At 40.2% G+C, this 27,500-nt stretch overlaps 2 protein-coding genes across 9 annotated transcripts in view; one reads left to right on the forward strand and one right to left on the reverse strand.

The window, feature by feature from the left end:
• The window catches only part of EBF3 (EBF transcription factor 3), a gene marked incomplete at its 3' end in the record, with an annotated part of 669,366 nt that overhangs the window by 288,468 nt on the left and 353,398 nt on the right, over positions 1-27,500 (forward strand). The window lies entirely within an intron of this gene.
• Positions 1-27,500, reverse strand: part of MGMT (O-6-methylguanine-DNA methyltransferase) — a 181,824-nt gene that overhangs the window by 28,459 nt on the left and 125,865 nt on the right. For all 8 annotated transcript variants that reach the window (XM_079977398.1, XM_079977396.1, XM_079977397.1 and 5 more), the window contains one exon: positions 16,653-16,813. In XM_079977398.1, the coding sequence (XP_079833524.1) occupies positions 16,653-16,813 (161 nt within the window). The remainder of the gene's footprint in view (positions 1-16,652; positions 16,814-27,500) is intronic.

Consider the following 27,500-nt stretch of genomic DNA (forward strand, 5'->3'; position numbering starts at 1 on the left):
ACATCCTATCAACTGAGCCATCAGTGTGCTTCATTATACATAACTGCATCATCTGTTTCAACTGCTCCATGAAGCCTGTCACAGCTGGCAACTGCAGCATGCAGCACAAATGTTTGGTACCTTCCCTGTCTCTATAAAAAAGACCAGACTAATTGTTCGCTGGGTGGAGCTCTTAAAAACATCTGTGCTGAACACACCAGCCAATAATGCTTCCTCCCGGTGACTGCCAATGTTTCCCGACTTTTCCACTACACACACCTGACTTGTAGGGTTTCCTGCTCTCCAAGTGTGCTGTATCTAGTTAGCCTTGCTAGTGTTTGTAAAAATTGCCAAAAAAGAAACTTTCAACAAATTGGCAGCGTTCAGTTTAGAATGCCAGTGCCTACATAGGGCAGTCAGAGGCAGATTTCAGGATCTGTAGTTGTCTTGGGAGCATAGCCATCAGAGGAAGCGTGGGATACATGTGTGATAAATTATAAAGCGCTGGAATTAGTGCAATATGGTGATCCCTGCTGAGCACCCAACTGTGTGCATGGAGGGAGAGTGGTGGAAAAGGTAGCTCATGTCCCATCTTAGCAGTGTCCCTTTTTTTATGCGTATAAAATGTGGGTCTCATGAATTTCAACAGAAAATTGATATAGCTAGTTCTGGGTTATTTAAAGTAAAGACATGTGGAAGAAGCCACATTGAAACAGGATGGCAGTAAACGTTGAAGAGGATGTTTTCTGTGCAAAATGCTGCTGCTAGCGAAGTCAATAGGCTGTAACGCTTTCCCCCTGCTGCATAGTAGAATACGGAGTGTACAGCCCAAGGAAAAACCAACAGTCAACATTATCTGGTAGTAGAACTAGATTAATGGGCATCCCATCCTGACACATATTTTTTTAAAATTACATTTATATCCCACCTTTCCGCCAAAGAACTCAAGGTGGCATACATTGTCCTCCCCCCCCCCCCCCGCTTCATCCAAATCTTATCCTCAGAACAACCCTGTGAAGTAGGTTACAGTGAGTGAGAGTCGTCAGGCCCAAAGTAACCCAGTGAAGCTCATCGGTAAGCGGGAGTTTGAACCCAATTTATATCTTTCCCCACCCATGCATATACTGTATCGTCTATCCCCTTAATCTCTAACCTAATCTGGCACTCCAAACAATATACCACTGTACCATAGAGCTAAGAATTCTTCTCCCAATTCTACTCAAGAACCTCCTAAGAGGTTGACTGGCCCTCTGTCATGGGTGCTTTAAGCTGAGATTCCTGCAGTGCAGGGGTTTGGACTAGATGCCCCTTCCAATTCTACAATTTTATTATTCTATGGGCAAGTGAGTCAATGGACAAGGCCAATCCCACCGGATGACCAGCACTCACTTGGCTGAAATTACCTCTCTTTTGTTATACCACAAGTCTATTTCTTACTGGTAAATTTTTAAGCTTTTGACACTTCAGCACAAAAAATCACACTTTGCCACTATTTTGATTAACATGGTTGAATCAATAGCCTCTGCTGTGCTATTAGTGTGCTGCTTTTTTCCTTTTTCCGTTTTAAAGTCCTTTTGCAACACTCTCCTTCACCTGCCTCCAAACTCCTGCCTACATGGAATGCAATTCTGATCTCTGACATGAGGAATGAATCTTTAGAATGCATATGCACTGCAACTGTTCTAGAAGCATTAATGCCTTGATTAAACAATCTGAGAGGGGATAATTCCTGACAGATTCTATAAGACACAGACAGGATGTTAACATTTTCAAGTGACTCATTCTGCTTCACTCTTAATGAAAAGAGGAAATAGCACACAAGTAAGCTAACACACAGTTAAAAGTTTTAATTTTGAGGTTTTAATGTCAGCGTTTTTTTCCAGTCAGACCAACAGGGGTTCATAATATTGTAGGTACCACTAAACCAGTATGTCTCCATGTGACAAGAGTATCTAAGGCTTTATACAACAGTTGAAGTCTAATCATTTGCAGCCCTAACACTTCCAACAGGAATGTCAGCATTTCTATAATAAGACCCATATTTAAGGGTTTATAACTCAGCTGCAGAAATCTGCTCCAGGCCTATACATGCCATACAAAATCCCACTTAAGGAACAAATAATCCTTTTACTACTTGGCAAGGGAGTCAATTTTGGGCCACTTCCAAATTCAAAGTCATAAAAATGGGCATTGCAACGTGTGTATGCTGAGTTCTAGAGTGATTCAAAAGGTCCTATACAACTTTATGCTGCTCATGCATCAAAATACATGTGTACACAGGAGTTCCAAAAGGCCCATGCAGCAAACATCAATCAAACATGCACAAAATAGGCGGTGTATGCAATTTTCATTTCTAGAGCCACAGGTGAGTCTTTGTTTTACCCAAGAGGCAAGCCGTAGTTATGACTACTTCCACGATATTTTTATTAGCAACAAAATAATTAATCTAACAAGATTCTTACTCAGACATATGTTAAACCAGATGTAGACAAACCGTGGTCCTCCAGAAGCTGTGGACTACAAATCCCATCATCCTTGATCACTGACCATGCTGACTGGGACTGATTGGAGATTCCAAGAGTATCTGGAGGACCACAGGTTCCGCACCCTGTGCTAGACAAACTCAAGAGTTTTACCACCTGTCACAGAATTTGAATTTGAGCGAATACCTTGCAGAAGTATTCTGCATCAGTTGGACAACACTGCAGTGGAACATAAACTGCCTCCCCTTTTCCCTAGTTTTATATCAGCCAAATAGAAAATAAGTAACAAAGGATAGGCACTGCATTATTTTTTAAAAATATTATTTTTAAATGACCTTATTTACATGTATCAGATAGAAACACCGGCAGGTAAAACTCCAGACAAGGTCTGACTACAATGGCATGACAGCGAAAGCTAATATATTATTTGCTCGTATTTTATATGTCCAATCTAGAAAACTATCACCATTATTGCATTTGTTGGAAAATGTCCTTGCAGTGTCAGTCCTATTAATATGGAAAAAAAAATTGTAACTCCACTCTGTGGGGGGAAAAGGGTCCTATTTAACTCATCCTTTGATGGTGTGATTCCTTCTAGTATCTAGGCACTTTTCTATATACTTTCCATTGTCAGCTTTGGGTGCAGTCTGTACTAAAACAGTTTCCAGTCCCGTGTTAAATAATGAATGGTAATTATGCCTTGTTTCATATATCTATATATCTGCTATGGCAACAATCTGATTAAAAGACTTAACTATATTTTAATAAATAAATTGTTCCCTCACATTTAAATTAATTTGCATCCTATCAAAAGCTTAATATAGGCACTTTTTGAAGGTATTGAAGCAAGTTCAGGATAACTAGGGTTTTAATAGACAAGATGTGTAACTTTGTTGTGAAAAGGAAAAGACATATTTAATATTTAATATTACCATGGCCCAGTTTAAGTTTTGGTTCAGGCCTGGTTTCAGGACTAAATCAGCCTGGGTCAACCTGGTGGATGGTTCCCCCCCATCCCCGGAAAGGGACGAGGTGATGTGACCTTGTTGTTTCTGCTCAGTCTTCCAGTGACTTTTGGTGTCTTACCAGCTCTGCAGCCCACGAGTTGGAGGTAATATGTTACAGTAATTCCAATCATACTCACATGACTGATTTCATTGGATGGTATTGGGTGATTGTACCTCACCTTGCCTCACCTGACAATTGTGTTGTGGGGTGCTGCAGGGTTCCATCTTGTCCTCAATCCTTTTAAACATCTATATGAAGCTACAGTGGTACCTCGGGTTACAGACGCTTCAGGTTACAGACTCCGCTAACCCAGAAATAGTACCTCGGGTTACGAACTTTGCTTCAGGATGAGAACAGAAATTGCGCAGCAGTGGCGTGGCAGCAGCGGGAGGCCCCATTAGCTAAAGTGGTGCTTCAGGTTAAGAACAGTTTCAGGTTAAGAAAGGATCTCCAGAACGAATTAAGTTCTTAACCCAAGGTACCGCTGTACTGAGAACAGTAATTAGGGAATGTGAACCAGTGCCGTCATGATGTGCCGTCCAAATGTGGAATTTGGACCGGTGCCGTCATGAGGACACACCCAGCTCTATTTTATCTGTTGTATCTGAGTCAAGTGCGGCTGTGCAAGTCCTGGATCAGTGACTAGAAATAGTGGTGGGCTGGATGAGGGCCAACAAGCTGAATCCAGGTATGGAAATTCAATAGCCCATCGGAGGAAGGTATGTAAACTGGTGGAGAGGGGGAGTGGTCCCCTGTTGCTGCAACTGCTCCATAGAGCACAGGCCTGGGAATAGCTGCCTGGATGCTAGATTATTGTGCGTAGGTTTCCAGAGCTGTAGAAGCGACTGTAAGTGTTAACTATCTGCCATGTGCATTCCTTTGGCTGGGAAACGCTCCTGATACTTGGCAGGACCACCCACCCACTTGCTTGGGCTAGGGGATTGCCTTGCCCTGCGGTGCTTGTGTGCAAGCAGGTGGGCAAGTGGGTTGGGGCAGTGATGATGGCAGAGGAAACATGGGAAGACCTTTTTGGGCCACTCACCTGTCTGATCACTGATGCTGCCAGCCTGTCTACTTTGTTTGCTCCATCTGCTGTTGTCATGCTGCACTTTGCGTGGCCACCGCAAACCAAGCACAACAACTTTACTCTTACAAAATTATTAAATAGTAAGATTATTCCTGGATCCTTGGGACAAAACTGTAGTACTGTCACAGCCTCATCCATCTTTACTTATTTTCCCAGCAAATCATTTGAGTTCTTTATAGACGACAAATTGCGTTGGATTAAAAATTAAACCCTTATTGGAATTTACATGCATACTAGGTCTAAAATCCTTACTGAAGCGTAAGTAATATTAATTCTGTAAAGAGGTGTTTATTTTTCTTATTTATCTGAAAGTAATGGCAGTTTCAGTTTCATTCATTGCTCACCCATGTAAAGACAATTATGGACTTCAAAGTGCTAATATATGTATGAAAGGCCACAATCATTCATGTATAGGTCCAAACTGCTGTGTTATAACTTACATCAAAAAGGCGTTAATGCTTTCAATATTTATCCTGCTGCAGGGAAGCATTCTAGAAGAAGGCAGTATTTTTATTTATTTATTTATTGCTAATGGTTGTCTCACCATTAAAACGAAAATCTTAATGCATCTTATAATCAGAGGACAATTTGCAAATCATTAAGAGAAATGTAAAATTCCATTAAAATACAAATCAAGAGTCCCTCACTGGACTAATAATCTTTTTGATATTATTTTGCATCTCACTATTTCTGTTCCCAATATCCAGGCACCACAAATGATCAGTTCTTGAACATGCTATTTACCACAGCCTACTACTTTAACGAGAGACTGAGAAGTATAATCTGCTATTCAGAGCAGGTACTAATGAAGAATTCCATATATTCTAAAATTTAATTAAAACCCCAAAGATTTCAAATTAGATGCAATTTGAAATGCCTGGGGCAGAAATACATGCACTTGCGTGGCAAGGGTATCACGCTGAAAGTTGATACCGTAATTGGTCTTGATGTATTTTTGTGTTGCCAGGCTGAAGCGCAGAACTCATAACCATATAAAAATTCTCTGTAGATTACCTGCTCATTGAAAATGCCATCACTCAGGTAGTTCTCTACTAAATTACCATGCTACTAAAATGCACAAAGTGATTCGAAGAGAAGAGTGGCACAGCTGGTCGACGCTGCCAATGAGTTATGCATGCGCCGACACTGCCTTTTTTCTTAGTAAAATATGCTCAGCTGAATATTAAAATATAATTGGCATTCAACCTAAGTAGCTTAAACCATTTTGTTATCTTCTTTTAAACCGATTTGGCTCCTCCACATTTATTTTCAAGGATGCGATTCACAAACTAATGACACCAACACATTCAGCTAGATCTTTACTATTTTACATTTGTCATAAATAGGAACAGTTTCTACAGCCTTCTAGGGATGTTCTTTAACACTGGTTCCTCTTGAACATCAAAGACCCAATTCATGGGAAAAGGGGGTGGGGGAGAGACAGTATGCCATTTATGTTACTTCTTGCATATTTTATTCAGAAAAGAGGATGAGATGCAAATTTTCAGTGAAAAGTATCCTTTTGTAGCTCAGCAACTATTTTTGTTACAAATATATTGGCCACTTCTCATATATGGTGAAATGACCTATTTGCATGTGGGAAAGGGGCATTCTGGGCCATGCTGAAACTTTATGTCAAAGAAACTTGAAGGCTGAATTAATCAGCATTGTACATTCCTGATGAGATGTTACAAAGACTATAAATTGTATTTTTTTTAAAACAGTAGAATAATGAGCACATGATTACATAATAATTGCACAATTTTTGAATTGCTTATATTCGAAAGCCATGTACTTGTCAAAAAAAAAGGTATCTGCACAAAAAGTATGGGGAAGGACAAATAATTAAGTGATGAGATTCAGCCTATTAACTGACTACTACTATGCATTAGCATTACTACAGAAGAAATTATTGTGGATAACAGAAAACATGTGTGTCCCTCTAGAGAAGCTTTGGGAGCAGTGATGTGGGTTGATGGAGGGAGAGTGACAATGCAAAAATCGCCTTACTTTTGCAGTCCACTGATGGAAGCCTCCACTGGATCAGACCACCTTCTATCACAGGAGGGATACTATTGGATATAAGCTATTAAAACTTTGAAGTCTCAAAGTGGTATGCTGCTAACAATCTCCTTTCCCTTCCTCCCCCACAACAAACACTCTGTGAGGTAAGTGAGCCTGAGAGACTTCAAAGAAGTGTGACTAGCCCAAGGTCACCCAGCAGCTGCATGTGGAGGAGCGGAGACATGAACCCGGTTCACCAGATTACGAGTCTACTGCTCTTAACCACTACACCACATTGGCAACCCAAGTCTTAAGGGGCAAGCCAAACGGGCAGCCAGTTGGCAGGGCTTTACAGATGCAACCCCAGTAGGACTGGCTCAGTTTCTGATGGATCCAGGGCCACCTTGGCCACCTTCCATGCCCACTGCTGAAATACTGCATTTCATGACCTTCTGCCCACACATTTGGCAGGTGGAAGGGGAATTCTGTACCGGGGGAGTGACACTCCCTGGTTTCATCTCCTGCAGATAAATCTGATCTTGAAGAGCTCAATTTATTCTAGAAAAGAATCAAAAGTTATCTCAATCTTTTAGAGGTTGGATTAATAGGATCTCCTCTCTCTCTGAGGTTTCCAAAGAAGCCAAGTCACAGCAGAAAGGAGGAGTGAGGGGACAAAACACTGCCACAACCCCATTTTGACATTTCCTGGATTCTGATCATCTCAGCCAAAGGTTGATCCAGATATTGGACAAAAATCAGATGCAACCCTTGACGCAGAAGGTGTCTACAGGAAAGAGATGAATTATCAGAAACAATGAATGCTTATTATATAGGCCAGTGGAGTGGGTGGCACTGTGGTCTAAACCACTGAGCCTAGGGCTTGCCGATAGGAAGCTCGGCGGTTCGAATCCCTGCAACGGGGTGAGCTCCCGTTGCTCGGTCCCAGCTCCTGCCAACTTAGCTGTTTGAAAGCATGTCAAAGTGCAAGTAGATAAATAGGTACCGCTCCGGCAGGAAGGTAAACGGCGTTTCCATGCGCTGCTCTGGTTTAGCTAGAAGCGGCTTAGTCATGCTGGCCACATGACCCGCAAAAACTGTCTGCGGACAAACGTCGGCTCCCTCGGCCAATAAAGCGAGATGAGCGCTGCAACCCCAGAGTCGTCTGCAACTGGACTTAACTGTCAGGCATCCTTTACCTTTACCTTATATAGGCCAGAGAACAGTGCAAGCTGATTTGGGGTATGGCACTTGAAATGGTCTGAAAAAACAGAGGCACGACAATCTGAAAGGAATATTTCGGCACATTGGTTATTGCCAACTTTTCTGAACAGCAGTTCCATCTGTTGTGCATTGTGTACTTTTCATTTCACAAAATTTATGCACTGCTTGACAGGTTTTTTTTTTAAAAAAAAAAACGCATCAAAGCAGTTTACAAAGATAAAAAAGGAAGTCAAGGAAAAATTAGACCTCATCCCCAAAGGTGCCCTTCTTCATTGTTACCTGAGACGGACGGATACCAGCAAGTTTAAAACATACAAGAAGTTAAAATACTAATATAGGTTAAAATTCACATCAACTTTCTAGGCATCTGGGTAGGCTTTTTTTTTTTTTGAGGGGGGGGGGAATGTGGTATTACCCAAAAGGTATTGAGAATAGATAGGTCAAGGACTAGAAGAGGAGGTTAAGAGGTGATATGATAGCCATGTTCAAATATATAAAAGGATGTCACATAGAGGAGGGAGAAAAGTTGTTTTCTGCTGCTCCAGAGAAGCGGACACGGAGCAATGGATCCAAACTACAAGAAAGAAGATTCCACCTAAACATTAGGAAGAACTTCCTGACAGTAAGAGCTGTTTGACAGTGGAATTTGCTGCCAAGGAGTGTGGTGGAGTCTCCTTCTTTGGAGGTCTTTAAGCAGAGGCTTGACAACCATATGTCAGGAGTGCTCTGATGGTGTTTCCTGCTTGGCAGGGGGTTGGACTCGATGGCCCTTGTGGTCTCTTCCAACTCTATGATTCTATGATTCTAGATAGCTGCCACGTCAGTGAATAGCTATCATTGTTAGCCTCACAGCAAACAGGGAAGACATTCAAATTTTGCCAGACATTTGCTGTGTTTTACTTATATTTCTGCTCCTGTGGGCTGTTGTTGAGCCTATTTCTCTTAGTTGTTCTTCTACTGTTGTGATTTTATTATAAATGGCCCTATCCTTGTAAGCAAATAGGGGGACCTTCTTTCTGAAAAGCAAGGCAGATTTCTAAATAAAAAAATAAAACATTACCCCATATTTGTGCCACTCTTCTACTCTTCACCCCCAGATTAATTCTTGATGTTATCGCTGTACTGAGTAGTCTTGATATCTGTAATTACATGTCCCCTTAGAACTTTGTCTTCTGTATATGACTTTCACCACAGGCATATTTAATTAATTTAATTTGCCTCAAATAAAAATCTACTCACCAAAATATCATTGCTTGCCTAAATACACACACATAAACACACAACATTTGGATTAATACAAATACATCTGATTTCTCCCACTATCTAGGGCAGTGTTCCGTATGTTTGTGTGCTATTAGTGCTGTAATAATTTTCACTTTCGCTGTAACTTCAATGTTTTGATTTTTCTAGGCTATAATTAGGTCCCATGTTGCATGGTCATTTCAATCTTGATACTTAGATCTGTTTCACAATTACCTTTGTCATGTTTTATAGAATTAAGAGGGTTAAAAGAAGTCACTTTAAAAAAAATCTTGATGATGTTAGATCTGGCTTGCTGCATTAATCTGCCTTATCTGCATTAATTTAATTTTCTTTATCTCTGTGGAAAGCTGCTTGGACTTCCCTACCTTCCTAACTCTGATGATCAAAGACTTCACAGAAATATTTTCAACACTGTGCTGTATCAGTGTAATGCACATTGGATAATCTTGCAAACACTATGCCATTAAACAAACTCAGAAGGTTAGCTAAATGGAATTTAAGTTGTAAATATTTATCTATTACCTATGGGAAATCCCCCAAGATAAACATTGCAAATCTTTCAGGGCCTAAATACAGTTGCACCTAGATCCTAAAACACTTTGAAGCCCCACTGATTTCAGTCGGCCTTGGTCTAATAAGTAACACTTGGACTCAAATCACCCAAATAATATTGTTACAGATTTGGGGGAACCAGAGTCTGAGGGTGCAAAGGCACCTGTAATTGTAAGAAGTTAGTGAATGTTAGAAATTGCTGAATGCTAGAAACCACTAAATGCTTAGAGTCTTCCCCTGGGATGGAAATCGTTAAGCATGCCAAAGGTGTTGATAGCCCGTCAAAGGAAGATGCTTGGGTCTGTGAAACTGAGGTTGCCAGGGTAACGTGGATGTGATGTCACACAGGAAAAATGTTGTCTTTTTTAAAAACAGAGGTTTGGAGAAAGGGCGGGTGAGCAAACAGAATGGGAGGTGTTGTGTTTGGCAAGGTGTTCTGGGAGGAAGGAGGACAAGAAAAGAGAGAACTTGATGTAGTGCTGGGTGGAAGAGGCTGCACTGAGAAGCCAGGGGCCATGACTGGCTGCTATTTTGGACCCAAACTTGCTGAAGCTATGAGGGGGTCAATGAGAAACCCTCTTGTGGTGTACTGTATCCCACCTCCACTGAAGGCTTCCAGGTGTAAATATGTGTAAAATAAACTGTATTTCTCTGCTGTGCCTTGATTTTCCAATGGAAACACAACCCTGCCTAGAAACCCCCTGGAATCTTGCTACCACTGAGCAGAGACTAGGGGTGGCGTGTAACAATGTTGTATCATATGACTGCTTAGCACCAACAGACGGCAGAAATACAATCCCAAAATAGGAGACAGTATTAAGGTATATAAAGAGAAACATGGATATAGAAGAAAGCAGGTAATTCCAGTATATTGCAGGATGGAAGAACACCTTGGTAAAGCTTGGATACCCAGAAATGGATTAGTTAAAGAAAGGGTGGGGAGTCATGGGAAAGCACCTGCAAGAGAAGGCCAACTTAGCTAGATGAGCAGGAGGGAACAAGTAGAAGGCAACATGGTGGCATGACAATAAATAAGCTTCTGCATTCCTAACAAATGATAAATTTTGATTTAAAAATATTTTGACAGCATCCGAAAAGCTTCATATTCTTATTGTGTGTTGTCCACCTGTGTAGCCCTACTTCGCTGGGGAATAGCTAATTCCAACAAATTTACTAGTGTACTACTGCAGCTGAAGGACATGCAAACATAGTCTTTCCTGACACTAACTGTGTAGTGTCAAACAAGGTCAACGTTTTAAATGTGTTATCAGAGCGTACGTTTTCCTAATATGTCTTTTCGACTTTATAAAGGTCAAAATTAAGTGCATGATCATTTCCCCAACAAGATACTGTTATAAAAAGGCGCGTGGCATGCTTTTGACAGAGAAACAGTTCCCAAAAGAACATAAGGGTAGCAAAAACGAACCGTCAAAAAGTAGCAAGAATGCTGATCTTCCAGTAGCACTGTCATGGTACATCTAATTGATAGTGCTGGACCCCACTCTGTTCCAGAAATAAATCTTTTAAGTTATATTTGTGACTGTTTTTCCATGCTCTGTGTTGAAGAATTGCCTTTGCACAGTCTCTGCAATTAAATCATGGGTCAACATTAGCTTCACTGTTTCCTCCTGCTCCTTCCTATTTCAAGGGTCTCCTTTACTCTTCACATTACAAATCACTGAGATGTACAGTAGTATCAGCTTCCTGCTATGTAAACTGTTCATGCTTGCCATGCAGTGACCTCTCTGTATTGATTCAAGACATCTGACAGTCTGCACTGGTCTCTTTAAATTCATGGGTGTCTTCTATCTCTTCTGCTCTTTTGATCAGTCCTTTTCTCCCTCCTTCACTTTTTGCACAGGTAGCTATGGAAAGCAATAAGACCTAGATTTCCACTGCCCCTGAAAAGCAGTTCACTGGGCGCTAAGCTTTAAAGAATCACATTTTTCCCCACGCCAGCTGTTTCTATCCCACTTAATTTGAGTACAGGAGTTCCAACTATGTCACAATCAATAAAATGGCATCTGAAGGTTTAAAACTTTCCAGCTTTACTAGGTAATATCTCAAGAAGATCAACCTTTTTAAAGGTTTAATTTAAAGCAGAGAGGAATGGTTTATATTGATTCTAATACTGTAAATGCTTTTCTTATTTTAGCAATTACCTTCCAATAATTATGTTTTGAGCACCAGAAATGTGTACCTGATTCAACAGCATGTGGTAATTATTACACTTTGCCTCGAACTATAAAATTAACTTTGGGAAGTACAGAACTTGAAGATAAATTCTGAAACAAAAGTTCGTGGTGAGTTTGAGATATAAGAAGGAAAAGGAACTGTAGCCCTACCACTCTTGGAATACTTAGATGTATTATTTCAGAGTTTCAACAGCAAAAAATAAAGCCAAAATCTAAAGAACACTTGATCCCTGGCATTCAGTTTTCATGGGCAAATGCTCTTTCCCAACAGGATTACAGTAAAATTAAAAAAAATTAAAATGTAGGGTCATTCAACTAGTGAATTGGCTGATTTTGAGTTTTATTTTAATCCTAATAATGTTGTCCTGATAGTAAGACTATTTGGTAATAGTGTATAACAGCAATCAAGAATCCATTAATTTTCTTGCATATTATGTTGGAGGGTATGGTTCAGCAACAGTGCCACTGGCAGGCGGTACAGTGGTGGTGTGTGTCTATGGGAGGGGGGTGGGGTGGCGGTGTGGCAGAGCAGGGTGGCACTTCTTGTTTTGCCTCAAGTGGTGAAATGGGAGGTACCGCCCCTGATCTCAGGATTCACAGCTGTCAGTTCTGAGGGGAGGCAGGCAAGGACCCAAAGCCCAGGTGGAGCTCACTAACTTGGGGAGCTGGAACAACCCAGGTGGAGCTTACTAACTTGGGGAGTAGGTGTGTAATTCCTCAGCTGGAGTAGGCTCAGGACAGGTGAGGGTTCCATGCCTTGTCAAACCCAGATAATATAACAGGAAAGCCGTCCTGGGCAGGCCTGCGTACATATTAGCAAAGTATATAGACTATTATTTTCTAAATATTTCTCCACGCTTTGTTTCAGTATGAATACTATGTAATAGTGTTAATTCCCTTGGACTTTCTTTTTACCATACAAAGTATCAAAATCATCTTTTGTTTGCTTAGAGATGGGCAATATTTAGCTGTCAAGATATTGTTGATTATTATCCCTGACCACTGACAATGTTGACTGAACAGATTAGAGTTGGGAGTCCAATCATTACTGAAAGGCTGCAATGATTCCCACCCTTGCTTTAGTTGGAAGTGCACTATGGAACCTCAAGGTGCTTACTGATGTGATCTCAAAGCTTCTGTTGGTTGGCTAACAGGTGATAGAGAAGAGCTAGAAGACCAGATGTTGGAAGAAGAAGAAGAAGAAGAAGAAGAAGGGAGAAGATCAAGGCAAGTACTGACTAGTCAGCACAATTTTGATACCTAGAAAGGTTCTAAAACATATAAATATGTCAGTTTGTACACATTTAGATCACAAAGACCCAGCATGGGTTACTTAAGATGTGTTTCCAGTTTGACGTTATATCCTTTTTTGAATAGAGTTACTGGTGTTAGCAGATCAGGGAAATGCTGCTGATGTATTTTATCTCTATTTCAGCAAGACATGTGACATAAAAAATGGCTAATGCAGTTCTAGCTTGCATCTGTTCTGCTTTGGTCAGGCAGCCAGGAGTAGTGTGCCCATTACTGGGCACAGTGGATTAAGAAAGGTATCAGCAAACTTGACGTGTGTCCAAATAAATGGTGAGGAGCCTGGAGATCAGGCCATATTAAGGAAGGTGAAGGCTGCTTGACAGTGGAGCAGACTGCCTTGGAACATGGCTGACTCTCCTTCATTAGAAATTTGTAAGCAGAAATGGATGGCTACCTAACCAGGATACTGAAGAAGTGGGCTTCCTGCACTGGCAGGGAGTCAAACTAGACAACCTTTGAAGACCCTTTCCAACTCAAGGACACTGCTTTCCAAGGCATAATGATGAAATGTATACGTTTCCATTGTCCGTGTACTAGGATTTCATTAAAAGGTTGTTCTCAAGTAAGTGGCTCAACACATATATGCAGAAGAGTAAAAAAGGATTGGATACAATGGATAAATAAAAATCCTACTACTACCTTACAGGTAGTCAGATTTAAACAGAAATGATATTGTAAGTTAAAAAAAATATGCAGCTTGTCCTTGCTCATTTACTTCGGACTCAGCTGTCATTCCGAATTGCCTTTAGCCACTTCAACTAAGCATTTCTCCTCCTGTTTAGCTTTGAGATGGAGATGTGTCGGAGTAAAGTGTACATACAGGTGCTACCAGAAAGTGTCAGGATATCAAATCAAGGCAAATAATTCAGAATAGATGCTTGCAGTAAACAAATAAGCAAACAGCCGTCAAGAAGAGCACACCTGAACTCTTGCATGTGATTATAACAGCTTCTTAAATGCAGTACATAAAATAGAAAAGTAGTACAAACTCATGCTGCCACTGTTTAGTTCACTGGAGGGGGGGAATTAATGGCTGCTCTCTTTTCCTCATTAACCTGTTGGTTTGTAGGATCCACTTTTTCAGGGTGTGATCCCTTATTGGTGGGAAAATACACGAACATATTGAAACCACATGAGTGGGGCAAATTTTACAGGTCTTTCATAACTGAGGTCCATATGATCAGGTGATGGAATTGCACAATGGGGGGAAGAGATATTGAAGGTGTGCAATGGTAGAGCAGCTGCAGGTGCCTTTACCTATGAGGAAGTAACTTTGCTGACTTGATTAAGTTTCTCACACACGAATACTTGGTCTTGTTCAGGGCTGCCGTTCGCTCTGCGAGAAACACTTCTACTGAAAAGCAGGCCAGTGCTTAAGAAGCATGTACCTTTGACACACTGCCCAGTTCTGCAGGTATAGTTTACCAGCAGTATGTGTGAAAATTCTCTACCCTTTAATTTCACACTAAATGTTTGCTGGTGGGATGGACACAAAGGATAAAGAGAAATTGCAATGAAAAATAGTCATTAGCAGAGCCCTGTGTATGTGGACAATAGGCCTTGTGGACAACACAACACTGGGGACTTAAATTAAGGCACAGCGAAGAAACATTTTCTCTAAATTAGAGGTTTATGCACCTTTTGCACTGTGACCTGACTGAACAACATAGCAAAGAAAAACGTAGGCTTCCAAAGGGTCTCATTCTGAGGTGACTGCTGTATGCTAGAGTAACAGTATTGCCTGAGGGCTGCTATTAGTCACAAGCAGAGAGAAGCCTTTTTTGGTACCCAATTTTCTTTTCATTTCTTTAACAAACCAGCTGGTTTGAAAATGTACTACTCTCATTTTACTGAGGAAGACAGCCCCAGGATATTTTCCAATGGCTAAGCCTGCAAATTCATTGATGGAAACACTGATTCCAAGATCAGTCCACTCATGGTTAAATTCAGTTTATAAGCTCATCCCTCAAAACTGATTTACAATTTCTCCTCAGATAATAAGTTATCTCTTCCTGTTTATACTTGGATCCTTTCTTCTCTAAGTTCAGTCAAGGTCTTAATACTTGCAAAGTCCTCCCCATCTCCCATTCCTCTCTCTCTTTGATATTCAGAGTTTGGGACTGCAATTGGAAGAACATATGATCAGTAAGGAGATGTATTATTCCAGACAATTCTGGGTATCAGGCTAAACAAAATGTATTTTATGCAGAAATATGTGTTTAGAAAAAAACCACATGCGCTACAACTATTTACCTGTGTTAGTCGTCAAAAATATTGGCTAGCATTTCAGTTTTACACATTTTTCCAGCTATAAAACATGCACACCTGCTCTCAGTCTGAACTCTATTAACTGAGAAAAAGGAAGGAAAAGCACCCTCTTAGAATTCAACATGTTGAGAAAAACATTTCTGGACTCAAAAAATGGGCTTGTGGTGCAAAAGGTCACTACATTACAGTCTGTACTTTGTGTAAAGTAAACCTGTTCCACATTTGGCACAAGAGACTTACCTGCATAATAGTTCGCACCTGCTTAATGAAAATATTTGCCATATCTGATAAGAACAGTTGAGGGTTAAAAGTCCTAAATATTTTGTGCTAAATTTTATAGGGATCCGTTGAGTTGCAGGCAATAATTCATTTCCTTCCGATCTCTATTGGACCTCTGCTCTCCAACAATGGCTATGCTAGCTGATATCGATCAAGAGTGTTAACGCCTTCATGCATAAATTAGTGTTAAGCATGTTGATTATATGAGGCTGGTTACACCACACTTTCCCCACAGAATTGGCAATATACCTAGGAAGGTTGTGTGTGCTGATTCCATGAGAAAGACCCATGCAACTGGCCACCCACTGCCCATGTGGTTAGCCTACTGAGCCAATGTACAGTGGTACCTCGGGTTACATACGCTTCAGGTTACATACGCTTCAGATTACAGACTCCGCTAACCCAGAAATATTACCTCGGGTTAAGAACTTTGCTTCAGGATAAGAACAAAAATCGTGTTCTGGCAGTGTGGCGGCAGCGGGAAGCCCCATTAGCTAAAGTGGTGCTTCAGGTTAAGAACAGTTTCCGGTTAAGAACAGACCTCCGGAACAAATTAAGTACTTAACCCGAGGTACCATTGTAATTTTTTTTTAAAAAAAAACAACCCACAAAATATTCTCCACCATTTTTCTGTAGGGGCTGCCATTCCCCACCAATGACACCAGGTCTGTGAAAACATTGTGGAGGATGCAAAATGGTGGCCTGGCTTCCACACAGTTGCAATGATTGCAAACCAAACCACCACCACCACAACCTGAGGTCCTGCCACTGCTAATGGTGAATCCCACCCTGGAGAAACCGGGAAGAGTTTATCCTCCCCCTGGAAAAGTTTGTGAAATAAGTCTTCCAAATCTCTCTGGCCACAAGTATAATGAAATAATTCAAGAGGCCATTTGCACGTGGCTCTAATCTAAAATTTTCGGACCAGCATAGAATGTACTTACAGACAAGAAACTTTCATACAGCTAGGCATGCCGCAATGACAATACAAAATATACAGACCGTTCTCCAGCAGTGGGTGGTGAAAAGGGGGCACCGGAAGCTTCTCTATCATCCAGGGTTCACAGAAATAGGCCTGAAACCAAGCCACACACTGTTTCAGCGGCTCCACTGTTTCCTCTGAGGCTTCACATACTTCACAAGACACAGATGCATCTGCAGGGCTAGAAGAATGATAACATTAGTTTAATAATTAGTTTTACAGTCTAACTGCAAAGTTGTTGTTTTTTTACAAACAAAAGAGTACGATACCAACTCACACAGAATGAATTTCCCCAGCCCAAATACAAGAGCAGCAGAAAACACCCCCCCCCCCACAATAAAGGGGAAAACAATAAAGTAGCTCAGTTTTCGTTTAAGAAGGAAAGGTCCAGGTAATGTTTACTTATGTTTTATATTATTCAAGTCCAACAGAACAGAAATATCTTCTTTTAACTTTCTACATCCCCAAGAAAAGTGATTTCAAACCCAAGAAAAAAAGAATTTCCTGTTCTTAACTATGCAGACGTGAGCAAAACACTGAAAACACTGAACAGCAACAGTAAAAGTGTCAAGTGTTACTATTGTTGAGCAATGCTTATAAACTAGAAAGCAAAATAAACTCTCTGTGTACTTTAGTGAAACATACATATAGGTGGTGAGAGGGACAAAAAGTAGAAGCTAATTTTTGCATTTGCACTTCCAGTATGACTGCAATTAATCAAATATGTCACAGAGACTTATATACAAGAAATGCAAGCCCAATGCTTGTGGTCCCTTCCAACTCTACAATTTGATGATTCTATGATTGCCAACTTGCAAATAGTTCTCATTTACTGGGAGCCATCTATTGTTTTGTATTGTTACGTTCCTTATTTAGGATATGCAGTGCTTTTTTTGGGTGGGTGTACTCAAGGGTATTCAGTACCGGCACCTTTTTTGCTTGGTTTGGTTTGATTTGGTTTGGTTAAAAAGTGTGGAACTTACTGTAACAACAACATGGTGAATACCAGCAACTATTTTTCTAGAAAAAAGCACTGAGGATATGAAACCTTAAGAATTTCTTGCTCCACTTCCCAGGAGAATATAGGTGGTATTCACCTGAAGTTTACTCAGAACCTACTGAAATTAATGGACCTAACTTAATCATGTTCATTTTCAATGAGTGGTTCAGGCTTCCTCAACCTTGGCCCTCCAGATGTTTTGAGACTACTATTCCCATCATCCCTGACCACTGGTCCTGCTAGCTAGGGATCATGGGAGTTGTAGGCCAAAACATCTGGAGGGCCTAGGTTGAGGAAGCCTGGTTTAGTTTGAGTAAAACTTAGATGACAGCTGTCCTATAATCTCACCCCACAAAGAAAGAACCCTAACAAACCTTTATTAACATCCAGGCTGTTTTTCTGGGAATTTATTGGCCTGCATAATTCTTATAGCAGAAACATTTTGTCTTAAAATCCTATTTTAAATTTATCTTAACCCCTAATATGACCACACAAACTTCTGTTGTAGCATCCCATTGCAATGGCTTCTTCAGATTGATTGCTTATTCATGTCTGAATTACTCACGCAGTAAATCAAAAGCATTTATGCTATATTCAGATATTCTAGATTAAAAATAATTTCCCCCTCCTATTTTAGAAAAGGTCCCATACTATTGATAGTCCTTCTCCCACTCTTAGATTTATTTAAATAACTAAAATAACTATGGAAACACAGGTTTCATAACAACAATATGGATGAATGTGGAGGCTTCAAATATCGGAGTCCATAAATTTATATCATTATCAAGCAACAGCATAAGGTTACTAAAAAATTCTTGGGACTTTCCCAGGTGGGCAGAACATCCAAATAATGACTCATTGTCTCATTTGGAAATAGGAAAACTTGCTGCTTGCCTCTTTACTATTGAGCACACAGGACCTTAGCTGAATAGGGAAAGGTAATCTTCACATGTCAATCACTCAACTGCTACTACAGCAGAATATGCAAAGAGACAACTTTCAGCAGGTACATTTTTAGAACAATTTCTATCAGCATGGGCAAGGAAGAAACTCCATCTTGGTTCCCAGAAACTGTAACAGTTTCCTCGCCTGTAAGTAAAGCAGTAAATACTAGCTCAGTTGTTAGCCAGCCAGTTCCCTATTTTTTTTTTTGGAAGGTCCTACCAGTTTGCACTCACAGAAGTAAATATGTACATGCATTCAAGTGTATTTGCGTTATGTCACAACTGTTTCCTCTGCTTCTTATTGCTCCCTTTCACTGGTAAGCAGTTTGCAGCTGAGTATTGACAACAGACAAATTGTCTCTGCAGTGCCAATCCTCTTTTCGTCTGCTAAGGTTACACTGAAATTAGTATTTGTGCATGTGTAGGGACGCAGGTGGCGCTGTGGGTTAAAGCCTCAGCGCCTAGGGCTTGCCGATCGAAAGGTCGGCGGTTCGAATCCCTGCGGCGGGGTGCGCTCCCGCTGCTCGGTCCCAGCGCCTGCCAACCTAGCAGTTCGAAAGCACCTCCGGGTGCAAGTAGATAAATAGGGACCGCTTACCAGCGGGAAGGTAAACGGCGTTTCCGTGTGCGGCTCTGGCTCGCCAGAGCAGCGATGTCACGCTGGCCACGTGACTCGGAAGTGTCTCCGGACAGCGCTGGCCCCTGGCCTCTTAAGTGAGATGGGCGCACAACCCCAGAGTCTGTCAAGACTGGCCCGTACGGGCAGGGGTACCTTTACCTTTACCTTAGGTTATTGCTTTCACTGGTATTTTTTTTTTTTTTTGAACAGACAGGTGTTTTCTAAACTTTTCTAAAATGATGACTTGTTTTGCTGCAATGCACCAACATCACTACTCCTCTATAAATGAGTATAACGTAGCATTTCTCTATGTTGGACTCTTTCTGAATCAAACTCCTCAATTAAACTCTTTGGCATGTAAACACACAGAATCTTCACACACAGTTGATGTACGAGACCTGCTGCTGGTGAACTAATCCAGTGATAACAACCAGAAATACAACAGGACATCTCACGTTCCCGTACAACCAACCAGGTGGCTTATCTTGTGGAAAGCAGAATCTACGAACAACCAGAGAGGTCCAGTAAAGAAGAATGGAGTGGTAGGGAAAACTGGTTTTGGAGTTCTTTAAACAGAGGTTGTATAGCTATTGCACTGCATGTGGTTGGACTAGATATCCCCTGGGGTCTCTTCCAACTCTTCCAACTCTATGGTCTCTTCCAACTCTCTTCCAACTCTATGGTACTGACAGCATCTTGAATGGCAAGGGTAGTCTTCAGCTTCAGGCACACACAGAGAGTGAGGCAAACTACAGCCGCCAATTCAGGGTCTGGAAAATGGAGGGAAACAAGGCGTGCAGGGACACAGGCTGCTATAGCAAATGTGACTCCTGATCTTGTAAAATTATCCCCTTATAGTTTGCACATTTCATATTTTTGTTTAGCTATCAGATGCCTAGCCTGTGGAACACATTTTATACATTAAATGTAAGTTCAAATAAATAGAAACACGTTACATTTCTCGCGTGAGTTATAATAATACTTATTTATCATCAGTGTTTTCATACTGCCCTTCAATCACATTCCCAGGGTGGTTTACGAAAAGAGTAATACAATTAAAATGTAAATACAAAAATAAGTATTTTTAACACTTTAAAACGTGACATTAAAATATCCTTCACAACATCTTTTAAACGTTCCTTATAATATATGATGGAGTAAAATATACATAAAACACATATTATTAACATTCCATGTGGAAATAAATAAAAAGTTGTTACATCAACACCTTAATGTCATTTAAATAGTCTTCCTTTGATAGATGAAGACAAAACTACCCCCAAAATTGCAGATGAATTGTCTAGTCCCTAATGATTCCAAAACAATTACAGGATGCAGAGCAATCTAGTTAAATTTTATTCAAAAGCTTACTACACTTGTGTTTTCTCTTATTTTTCTATCAATGAAACCCAGGAGGCTTAAGCACAATTCATTATGTATGAGACCCAACTTACAGTGCTTGACTGTTGATTAATAGGAAAGTTTGCAGTATGTACATTTGCAACATTAGATGCATACAATATGCTAACTTATTCTTCCACTGAAGCTAATTATTTACAAAAATGACTACTTGAGACTACAATTTATTAAATGCATGCATCCAGTCTCAATTTGGCCCCAAAAGACAGTCTGGAATGAAGATCTTTTACTTGATGTGACAACTTCTGGAAAGAGTGTTATTAATATTGTAAATGTGGCAAATAAAGAGTTCAGATAGCCTTATGTCTATTTTGTGTTTGTTTTTCACAGCTAAATCAATGAATAAAAACAGCTTTTCAAGAAGTTTAATACCCATATGAGAGACAAATTCTTTCTGCCCAAGTTTAAATTAACCATATAAATAATATGTCCATATATTAGTAATAATGATTTTTAAAAATAGCTTGACAACTGAAATACATGGGAGCGGGTATACTCAATCTTTCAATTATACTTATTCATTTTTACTGACTCTTCTTAATTTGTTAGAACAACATTTATTTTGAAGATATGCTTAAGAATCTCTAAAAAGGCCTTCACTGTAAACCTGCTTATAGTTTGGCAGCTTAATACTCAATTAATTTCAGGTGAATTTTAGGTGGCTAGCAATTCACAAGACTGGACCCTGGTAAAGGATTTGCTTATGCACTTCAGAATAAAACGTACAGTGGTACCTCGGGTTACATATGCTTCAGGTTACATACGCTTCAGGTTACAGACTCCACTCACCCAGAGATAGTGCTTCAGGTTAAGAACTTTGCTTCAGGATGAGAACAGAAATCGTGCTTCGGCGGCACGGCAGCAGCAGGAGGCCCCATTAGCTAAAGTGGTGCTTCAGGTTAAGAACAGTTTCAGGTTAAGTACGGACCTCCAGAACGAATTAAGTACTTAACCCAAGGTACCACTGTACAGAGAAGCAGCATGCAAACTTATTGGTGTTTAAGATTGATCAAGCAACATTTGGAAAGTTGTACTTGTCCATCAAATTCTCACCAACACCCAATATTCCTGATGTGACACATGGTTCATCATTTCAAATAATACCTTTTTAGGCTTTTTGAAAAACCTGGACCCACTAGCATTATAAGGGTTCTCTGTTACAACATGGAATGAGACTGGAAGGACATAATATATTATTTTAAAAAAAATATATAGGAGTGGTTCTCAACCATCTCACCTGACTTCAGTGGTTAGGATGAAACATGTGACATAAACATAGATGCAAACACTACCACAAAATGCACACAGCATTCCTATTTGTGTAGCCTTCCTGTTGCCACTTGTGGTATCCAGAATGTGGTTCTCTCCATATCCTGTGTGGTTGATACATGCCACTACATACAGTGGTACCTCGGGTTAAGAACTTAATTTATTCTGGAGGTCCGTTCTTAACCTCAAACTGTTCTTAACCTGAGGTACCATTTTAGCTGCCGCCGCCGCCATGCAATTTCTGTTCTCATCCTGAAGCAAAGTTCTTAACCCAAGGTACTATTTCTGGGTTAGCGGAGTCTGTAACCTGAAGTGTTTGTAACCTGAAGCTTCTGTAACCCGAGGTACCCTGTACTCTTTAAAGGTGAGAGTAGAAAATGTTTCCTATCCTCAAATACCAAGATACGGAGTAAGGGTGGAATCAATATTAAAGCCATGAAGACTCAACTAATTATCATGGAAGGTCACTAAACGCTATCATTTGCTTTGTGCCATTAGGATTTTGACTGGATCCCGTATATAAAAAACAAGATGCCACCTGGGGCAAATCTGTATTGCATCTCCTCCTCGATGCACAAAAGGATCTATTTTGCAATGAGAAACTTGAACTCTCTAGGTCCACCGACATGGAGTTGAGGTTCTTGTGTATTAGATGGTCCGATGAGCTGGACGAGGAAATATCTAGGAGGTTACTCTCAGATAAATTCCTCATTAAGAGACAATCTCTTAAACTCCTCATGCCCTGAAATTAGAATAAACCTGTTTCAGGATTTGATTTTACTTCTTCAACCATGTTTGACCCCCAAAAAAGGCAATTTGGCAGTCATTATACCCCAACAAATATAAACCCTGGTTCGATCAGGAATGCCTTGCTATGAAGCTCTCTTTGATTGGAAAATACAGGAACTATAGGTCTGCCAATCAGTATTGGGAAGTCACAAAAGAACTAAATTTTAGTCCTTTTTTGACTTCCTAATACAGATTTGCCCCGTAGACACCCTCATAACAAGGAACCCCAATATCTTAAAATCAAAGCGATCCTTTTTGTGAATAACATAACTCAGATTTGCATGTACAGTACACTATATATTTTACACACACAAAAACACAACTCGACATAAAACAAATGCGCAGTCTTGTTAGTTTTAGTCCTTAGAAAAGTTCTAGAATAATGTGTCCTTACAGAATGGTATAATGCTTCCATAATGGTGCCAAGGTCAGGTTTATCAGAGGCAATTAACTATGTGAGTAATTGCTTCAGGGAAACTTTAATATGCACACCTGACTTCAGTCATTTATTTTCTTAGATTCTCCATCTCAGGCTATACCCTTCAGGTGCAGGTTTCCCCCTCAGTACCGAACAATCACCATGTGGTGCAGCATTACCTCCTTTGCTTAGGCTGTCACCAAAATCCAGGGCCTATTTATAGGGAAAGGTGTTTTAGTCCACACAGTATTAATTGGCATTCTTTCTCCACATGGTGAAACTGCATCATATTTAACTATGAAAATAATACAATCTGGCATTTCCTAATATTTTGGTGCACTTCTCTGTGTTAGCATTAGTGTGGTGGAATCACAGCAACTCTCATAGGAAATACTGTGAAATGGGCTGAATGTTACTAGTGATTTCTAAAACTGAACTCATCCCTTGCCCCTTATCTCACAGACATCATCTAGTGTTGGCTGTAGATAGAGACAAGATTCCAAAATGGATGCACCATTGGTTCTATCCATTACGACAATACTTAGGACTAAGGACTTATCTACGTGTATGGTCAACGGTTCTTCTTAGCTCTTTTTAAATTGCCTACGACGTGTACAACTCACTACAAGTCCTATAACCAAAATGAAGCAGCTCCGGAAGCACGAAAAACAACAGCTTACAACTGGATTATGAGAAAGAATGTCAAATATTCCAATGAAATGTCAAATATTAAAATACAGCTGTCTCAAATGGCTTATTTCACAACAAAGCATGGGCCCCTACTTGACATTCTGAAGTAAGACTATCAGAAAGTTAATTCTTCATATACAATATGAATATCAAAAGAGACTACACAAAGTTTACCCTACATTTCCATTTATCCTATGCAGTATATTAACTTCTCTTGAAAAGAAATCACCTTGCAGACTTCATAGAATTACATAGTTCAAAACACCATGCTCCACTTTATAATATATTGTATGTATACACATCTCACCACTGTTTCTTTCAGAGTCTGGGTGTGAGATGTACTTAGACGGGAGATTTTTCTATGTTCAGGATGATTTGATGAACCATGAATGGCCTGAGTTGAAATCGGGTTGAAAGGAATTTTGATTATGTTAATAAATCAGTTTTCCTATACAAAGCAAGGTCTAAGAAATGTTCTAAACAAAATAGTTTGGCAGTTGTATACTTACACTGTGTTGCATAAGAGGGAAAGCAAAAAGAGGAACAGTAGTCCATGTATACATAAAAGAGTTTGAGATTTTGTGTGCAATCCCATCATCTGGCAGGTGATTTTCTTCTTCTTAGGGAGATGCTTAGTATCATCAGACCATTGTTCCATCTAGATCAGTAATGTCTATGCTCAATGGCAGCAGCTCTTCAGGGATTGAGAAGAGGACATTTATTACCTGGAGATGCTGGGTCTTTCTGAACAAGAAGCACCTGCTCAACCACTGAAAGGTAACCCTTGCCCTATTGATACATGTCAATGATACCAAGTTTGTAATTTACTGTTACTACAAGCTCCCTGCTGTAAAAGTGGGATATAAAAGTAACACACACATATTTTTAAATTTCTATAATGTACAGTATATATGATTTATACATAAATTCTAAACTTAATGTTTATTTGTTAAACTTGGATCCTCCTCTTCCATGAAGAGATAAGAGAGTCTTAGACACAATCCTAGGGCAGGCTCCTGTTCAGCTAATGGTTGGGGCTAGACCCATAGGGACACCGGTGGCGCTGTAGTCTAAACCACTGAGCCTAGGGCTTGCCGATCGGAAGGTCGGCGGTTCGAATCCCCAAGACGGGGTGAGCTCCTGTTGCTCGGTCCCAGCTCCTGCCAACCTAGCAGTTTGATAGCATGTCAAAGTGCAAGTAGATAAATAGGTACCCTTAACCGGGAAGGTAAACAACATTTCCGTGCACCAGTTTAGTCACGCTGGCCACATGATGCGGAAAAACTGTCTGTGGACAAATGTCGGCTCCCTCAGCCAGTAAAGCAAGATGAGCACAGCAACCCCAGAGTCGTTCGCAACTGGACTTAACTGTCAGGGGTCCTTTACCTTTTTCGACCCATAAGCTCCAGTGACAGACCTGTGTTATATGACATCAGATGAGTGCTTGGGACTAGACCAATGCTTTTGAATGCTTAGGAGTGGTTTGTTCATGCACAAACATCACATTCCAGTCCTTCTTATACATCACTTTGAACTCTCAGTTCTATCTTTGGCAATTTATCTAAGATAGCTCATTTGCAAATGCTTCAAATCAACGTACAGTGAGAACTCAAGGGTAAACTGGACAGTAATGGTCCAGAACAACTGTTGTTGTGTTGTTTTTTAAGAAACCAGAGCAAAAGAAACCACACAATTCTGAAAAAAGTGCAATTTTATGGTCCAAATCCTACAAAACTGATCAATTTATGTCCAGTATCAGAACATCTCAAAAGATGCAAGTACAGCACCATTAAAATGTTTTCCCCCCACTGTTCAATATAATAACAACTTTTAAAAAACGCACTCTGATAACAGACTGCCTTCCACTAGGCTTAGGTGAATCTGTGATGCAGTTCCATTAGCTTGCATATAACATTAATAAATAACATTGCCACTTAAATGCCTTTCTTGTAAATTGGTTTGTTCTGTTCTGTATAAATAATATAAATGTCTCTGTTACCAGTATGTCAGATTCCCACCCCCTTCCCTTTACCTATGCATAGCATGCAACATGAGCCAATGTAGCAGTTTAATCTAAGAAGTCATTTATAGAACACCTACAATAATATATACTAAGTGGCTTGCATTTCAGTATCTGACATATAAAAATAAACTCAAGGATCAAACAGCCACCTATTGCAACTCAGTTTGAAAGCAACAACTCAGTATTAAATTCTAATTCAAACTTCTGGAATTATGGCTTTTGAGGAAGACATAGAGATTTAAAGATCTCAACAGATCTCCCACAGCCAGTGGCTATGGGCTTGTGTTTCTCAGAAGGCAACGTTCCCTGCTGTACTGAGGAGATTTCAGTAGCAAGCTAGGATATGGTATGACTGCACATAGCATGCTGGACATGCTCAAACTCTTTTGCCTGCCAAAAACAGCTCATTGAATTCCAGTCACCTGCTCCACACTTTTAAGCCTGCCTTCATATTCTTCATACTGTTATGAGTTTGTGGGTGCCAGACCCCTCTAATCCCTGAATCCAGCAAGTGTTAAAATTTAATCAAGCCAGGCTAGCTTCCTGATGAGGTAATGGCCTGGGTGAAGGGCCATTAAGAGAATGAAGAAAAGGGGGCTCTGTGTGAGATGGCAAATACTGGGGCTCCTCCTTCAACTCACGGATAATGAGAAGGACAAAAGCCAGAGTTTGGAGTAGAGTTTGGGGGCTGTGATGTAAAACTAGAGGTCAAGCAGCAAGTTGGAGGGAGGGTCAGAGAATAATGTTTGATTTCTGTTTGAATCCAAGACTGCAGTTATGGGAGAAACAAGACCCTTTGGGGCTGTTAATGCTGTTAACCCCTCCATCGTAGGCTCAGGTTGTATATATGTGTAAATAAGCCATATATCCTAAAGACACTGCAATCTCCACTGTGCCTCATTCCAAAATGAAAAATGGACCCCGGGTAAGTCCCTGTAATGTCAGCCTGCTCAGAGATTGGGGTGGTATGTAACCATATTCTTAAGGACCAAACTATTTCTTTAAAAAAAAGGTAACTGAGGCATGGGTGCATGTCCACATGCAGACAGATAATTTAAAGATAGATAGATAGATAGATAGATAGATAGATAGATGATAGATAGATAGATAGATAGATAGATAGATAGATGGATAGATAGACAGATAGATAGATAGATAGACAGACAGATAGACAGACAGACAGACGGATGATAGTTTAGAAATAACCTAGAACTCACATTAAAATAAATAAAATTATAAAACGTATAGGCCAATATACTGTATTTTTTGCTCTATAAGACTCACTTTTTCCCTCCTAAAAAGTAAGGGGAAATGTGTGTGCGTCTTATGGAGCGAATGCAGGCTGCGCAGCAATCCCAGAAGCCAGAACAGCAAGAGAGATTGCTGCTTTCACTGTGCAGCGATCCCTCTTGCTGTTCTGGCTTCTGAGATTCAGAATATTTTTTTTCTTGTTTTCTTCCTCCAAAACCTAGGTGCGTCTTGTGGTCTGGTGCGTCTTATAGAGCGAAAAATACGGTACTTAGCCGTATCCCATCAAATCACCACCACAGTAAATATGAACCTTTGGTCAATTATTAGAATTGTTTTTTTTAGCATGAATCTTCTGATTTGTGGCTGGTGTTGGCTATCTACCACATAACCAATTCTCATTACAAGAGAACAACAGCCTACAAAACATCAAACACAACCTTCAATGA

Source organism: Podarcis cretensis (assembly GCF_951804945.1).
Source record: "Podarcis cretensis genome assembly, chromosome: 5".
In the NCBI taxonomy this organism is placed as follows: Eukaryota; Metazoa; Chordata; class Lepidosauria; order Squamata; family Lacertidae; genus Podarcis; species Podarcis cretensis.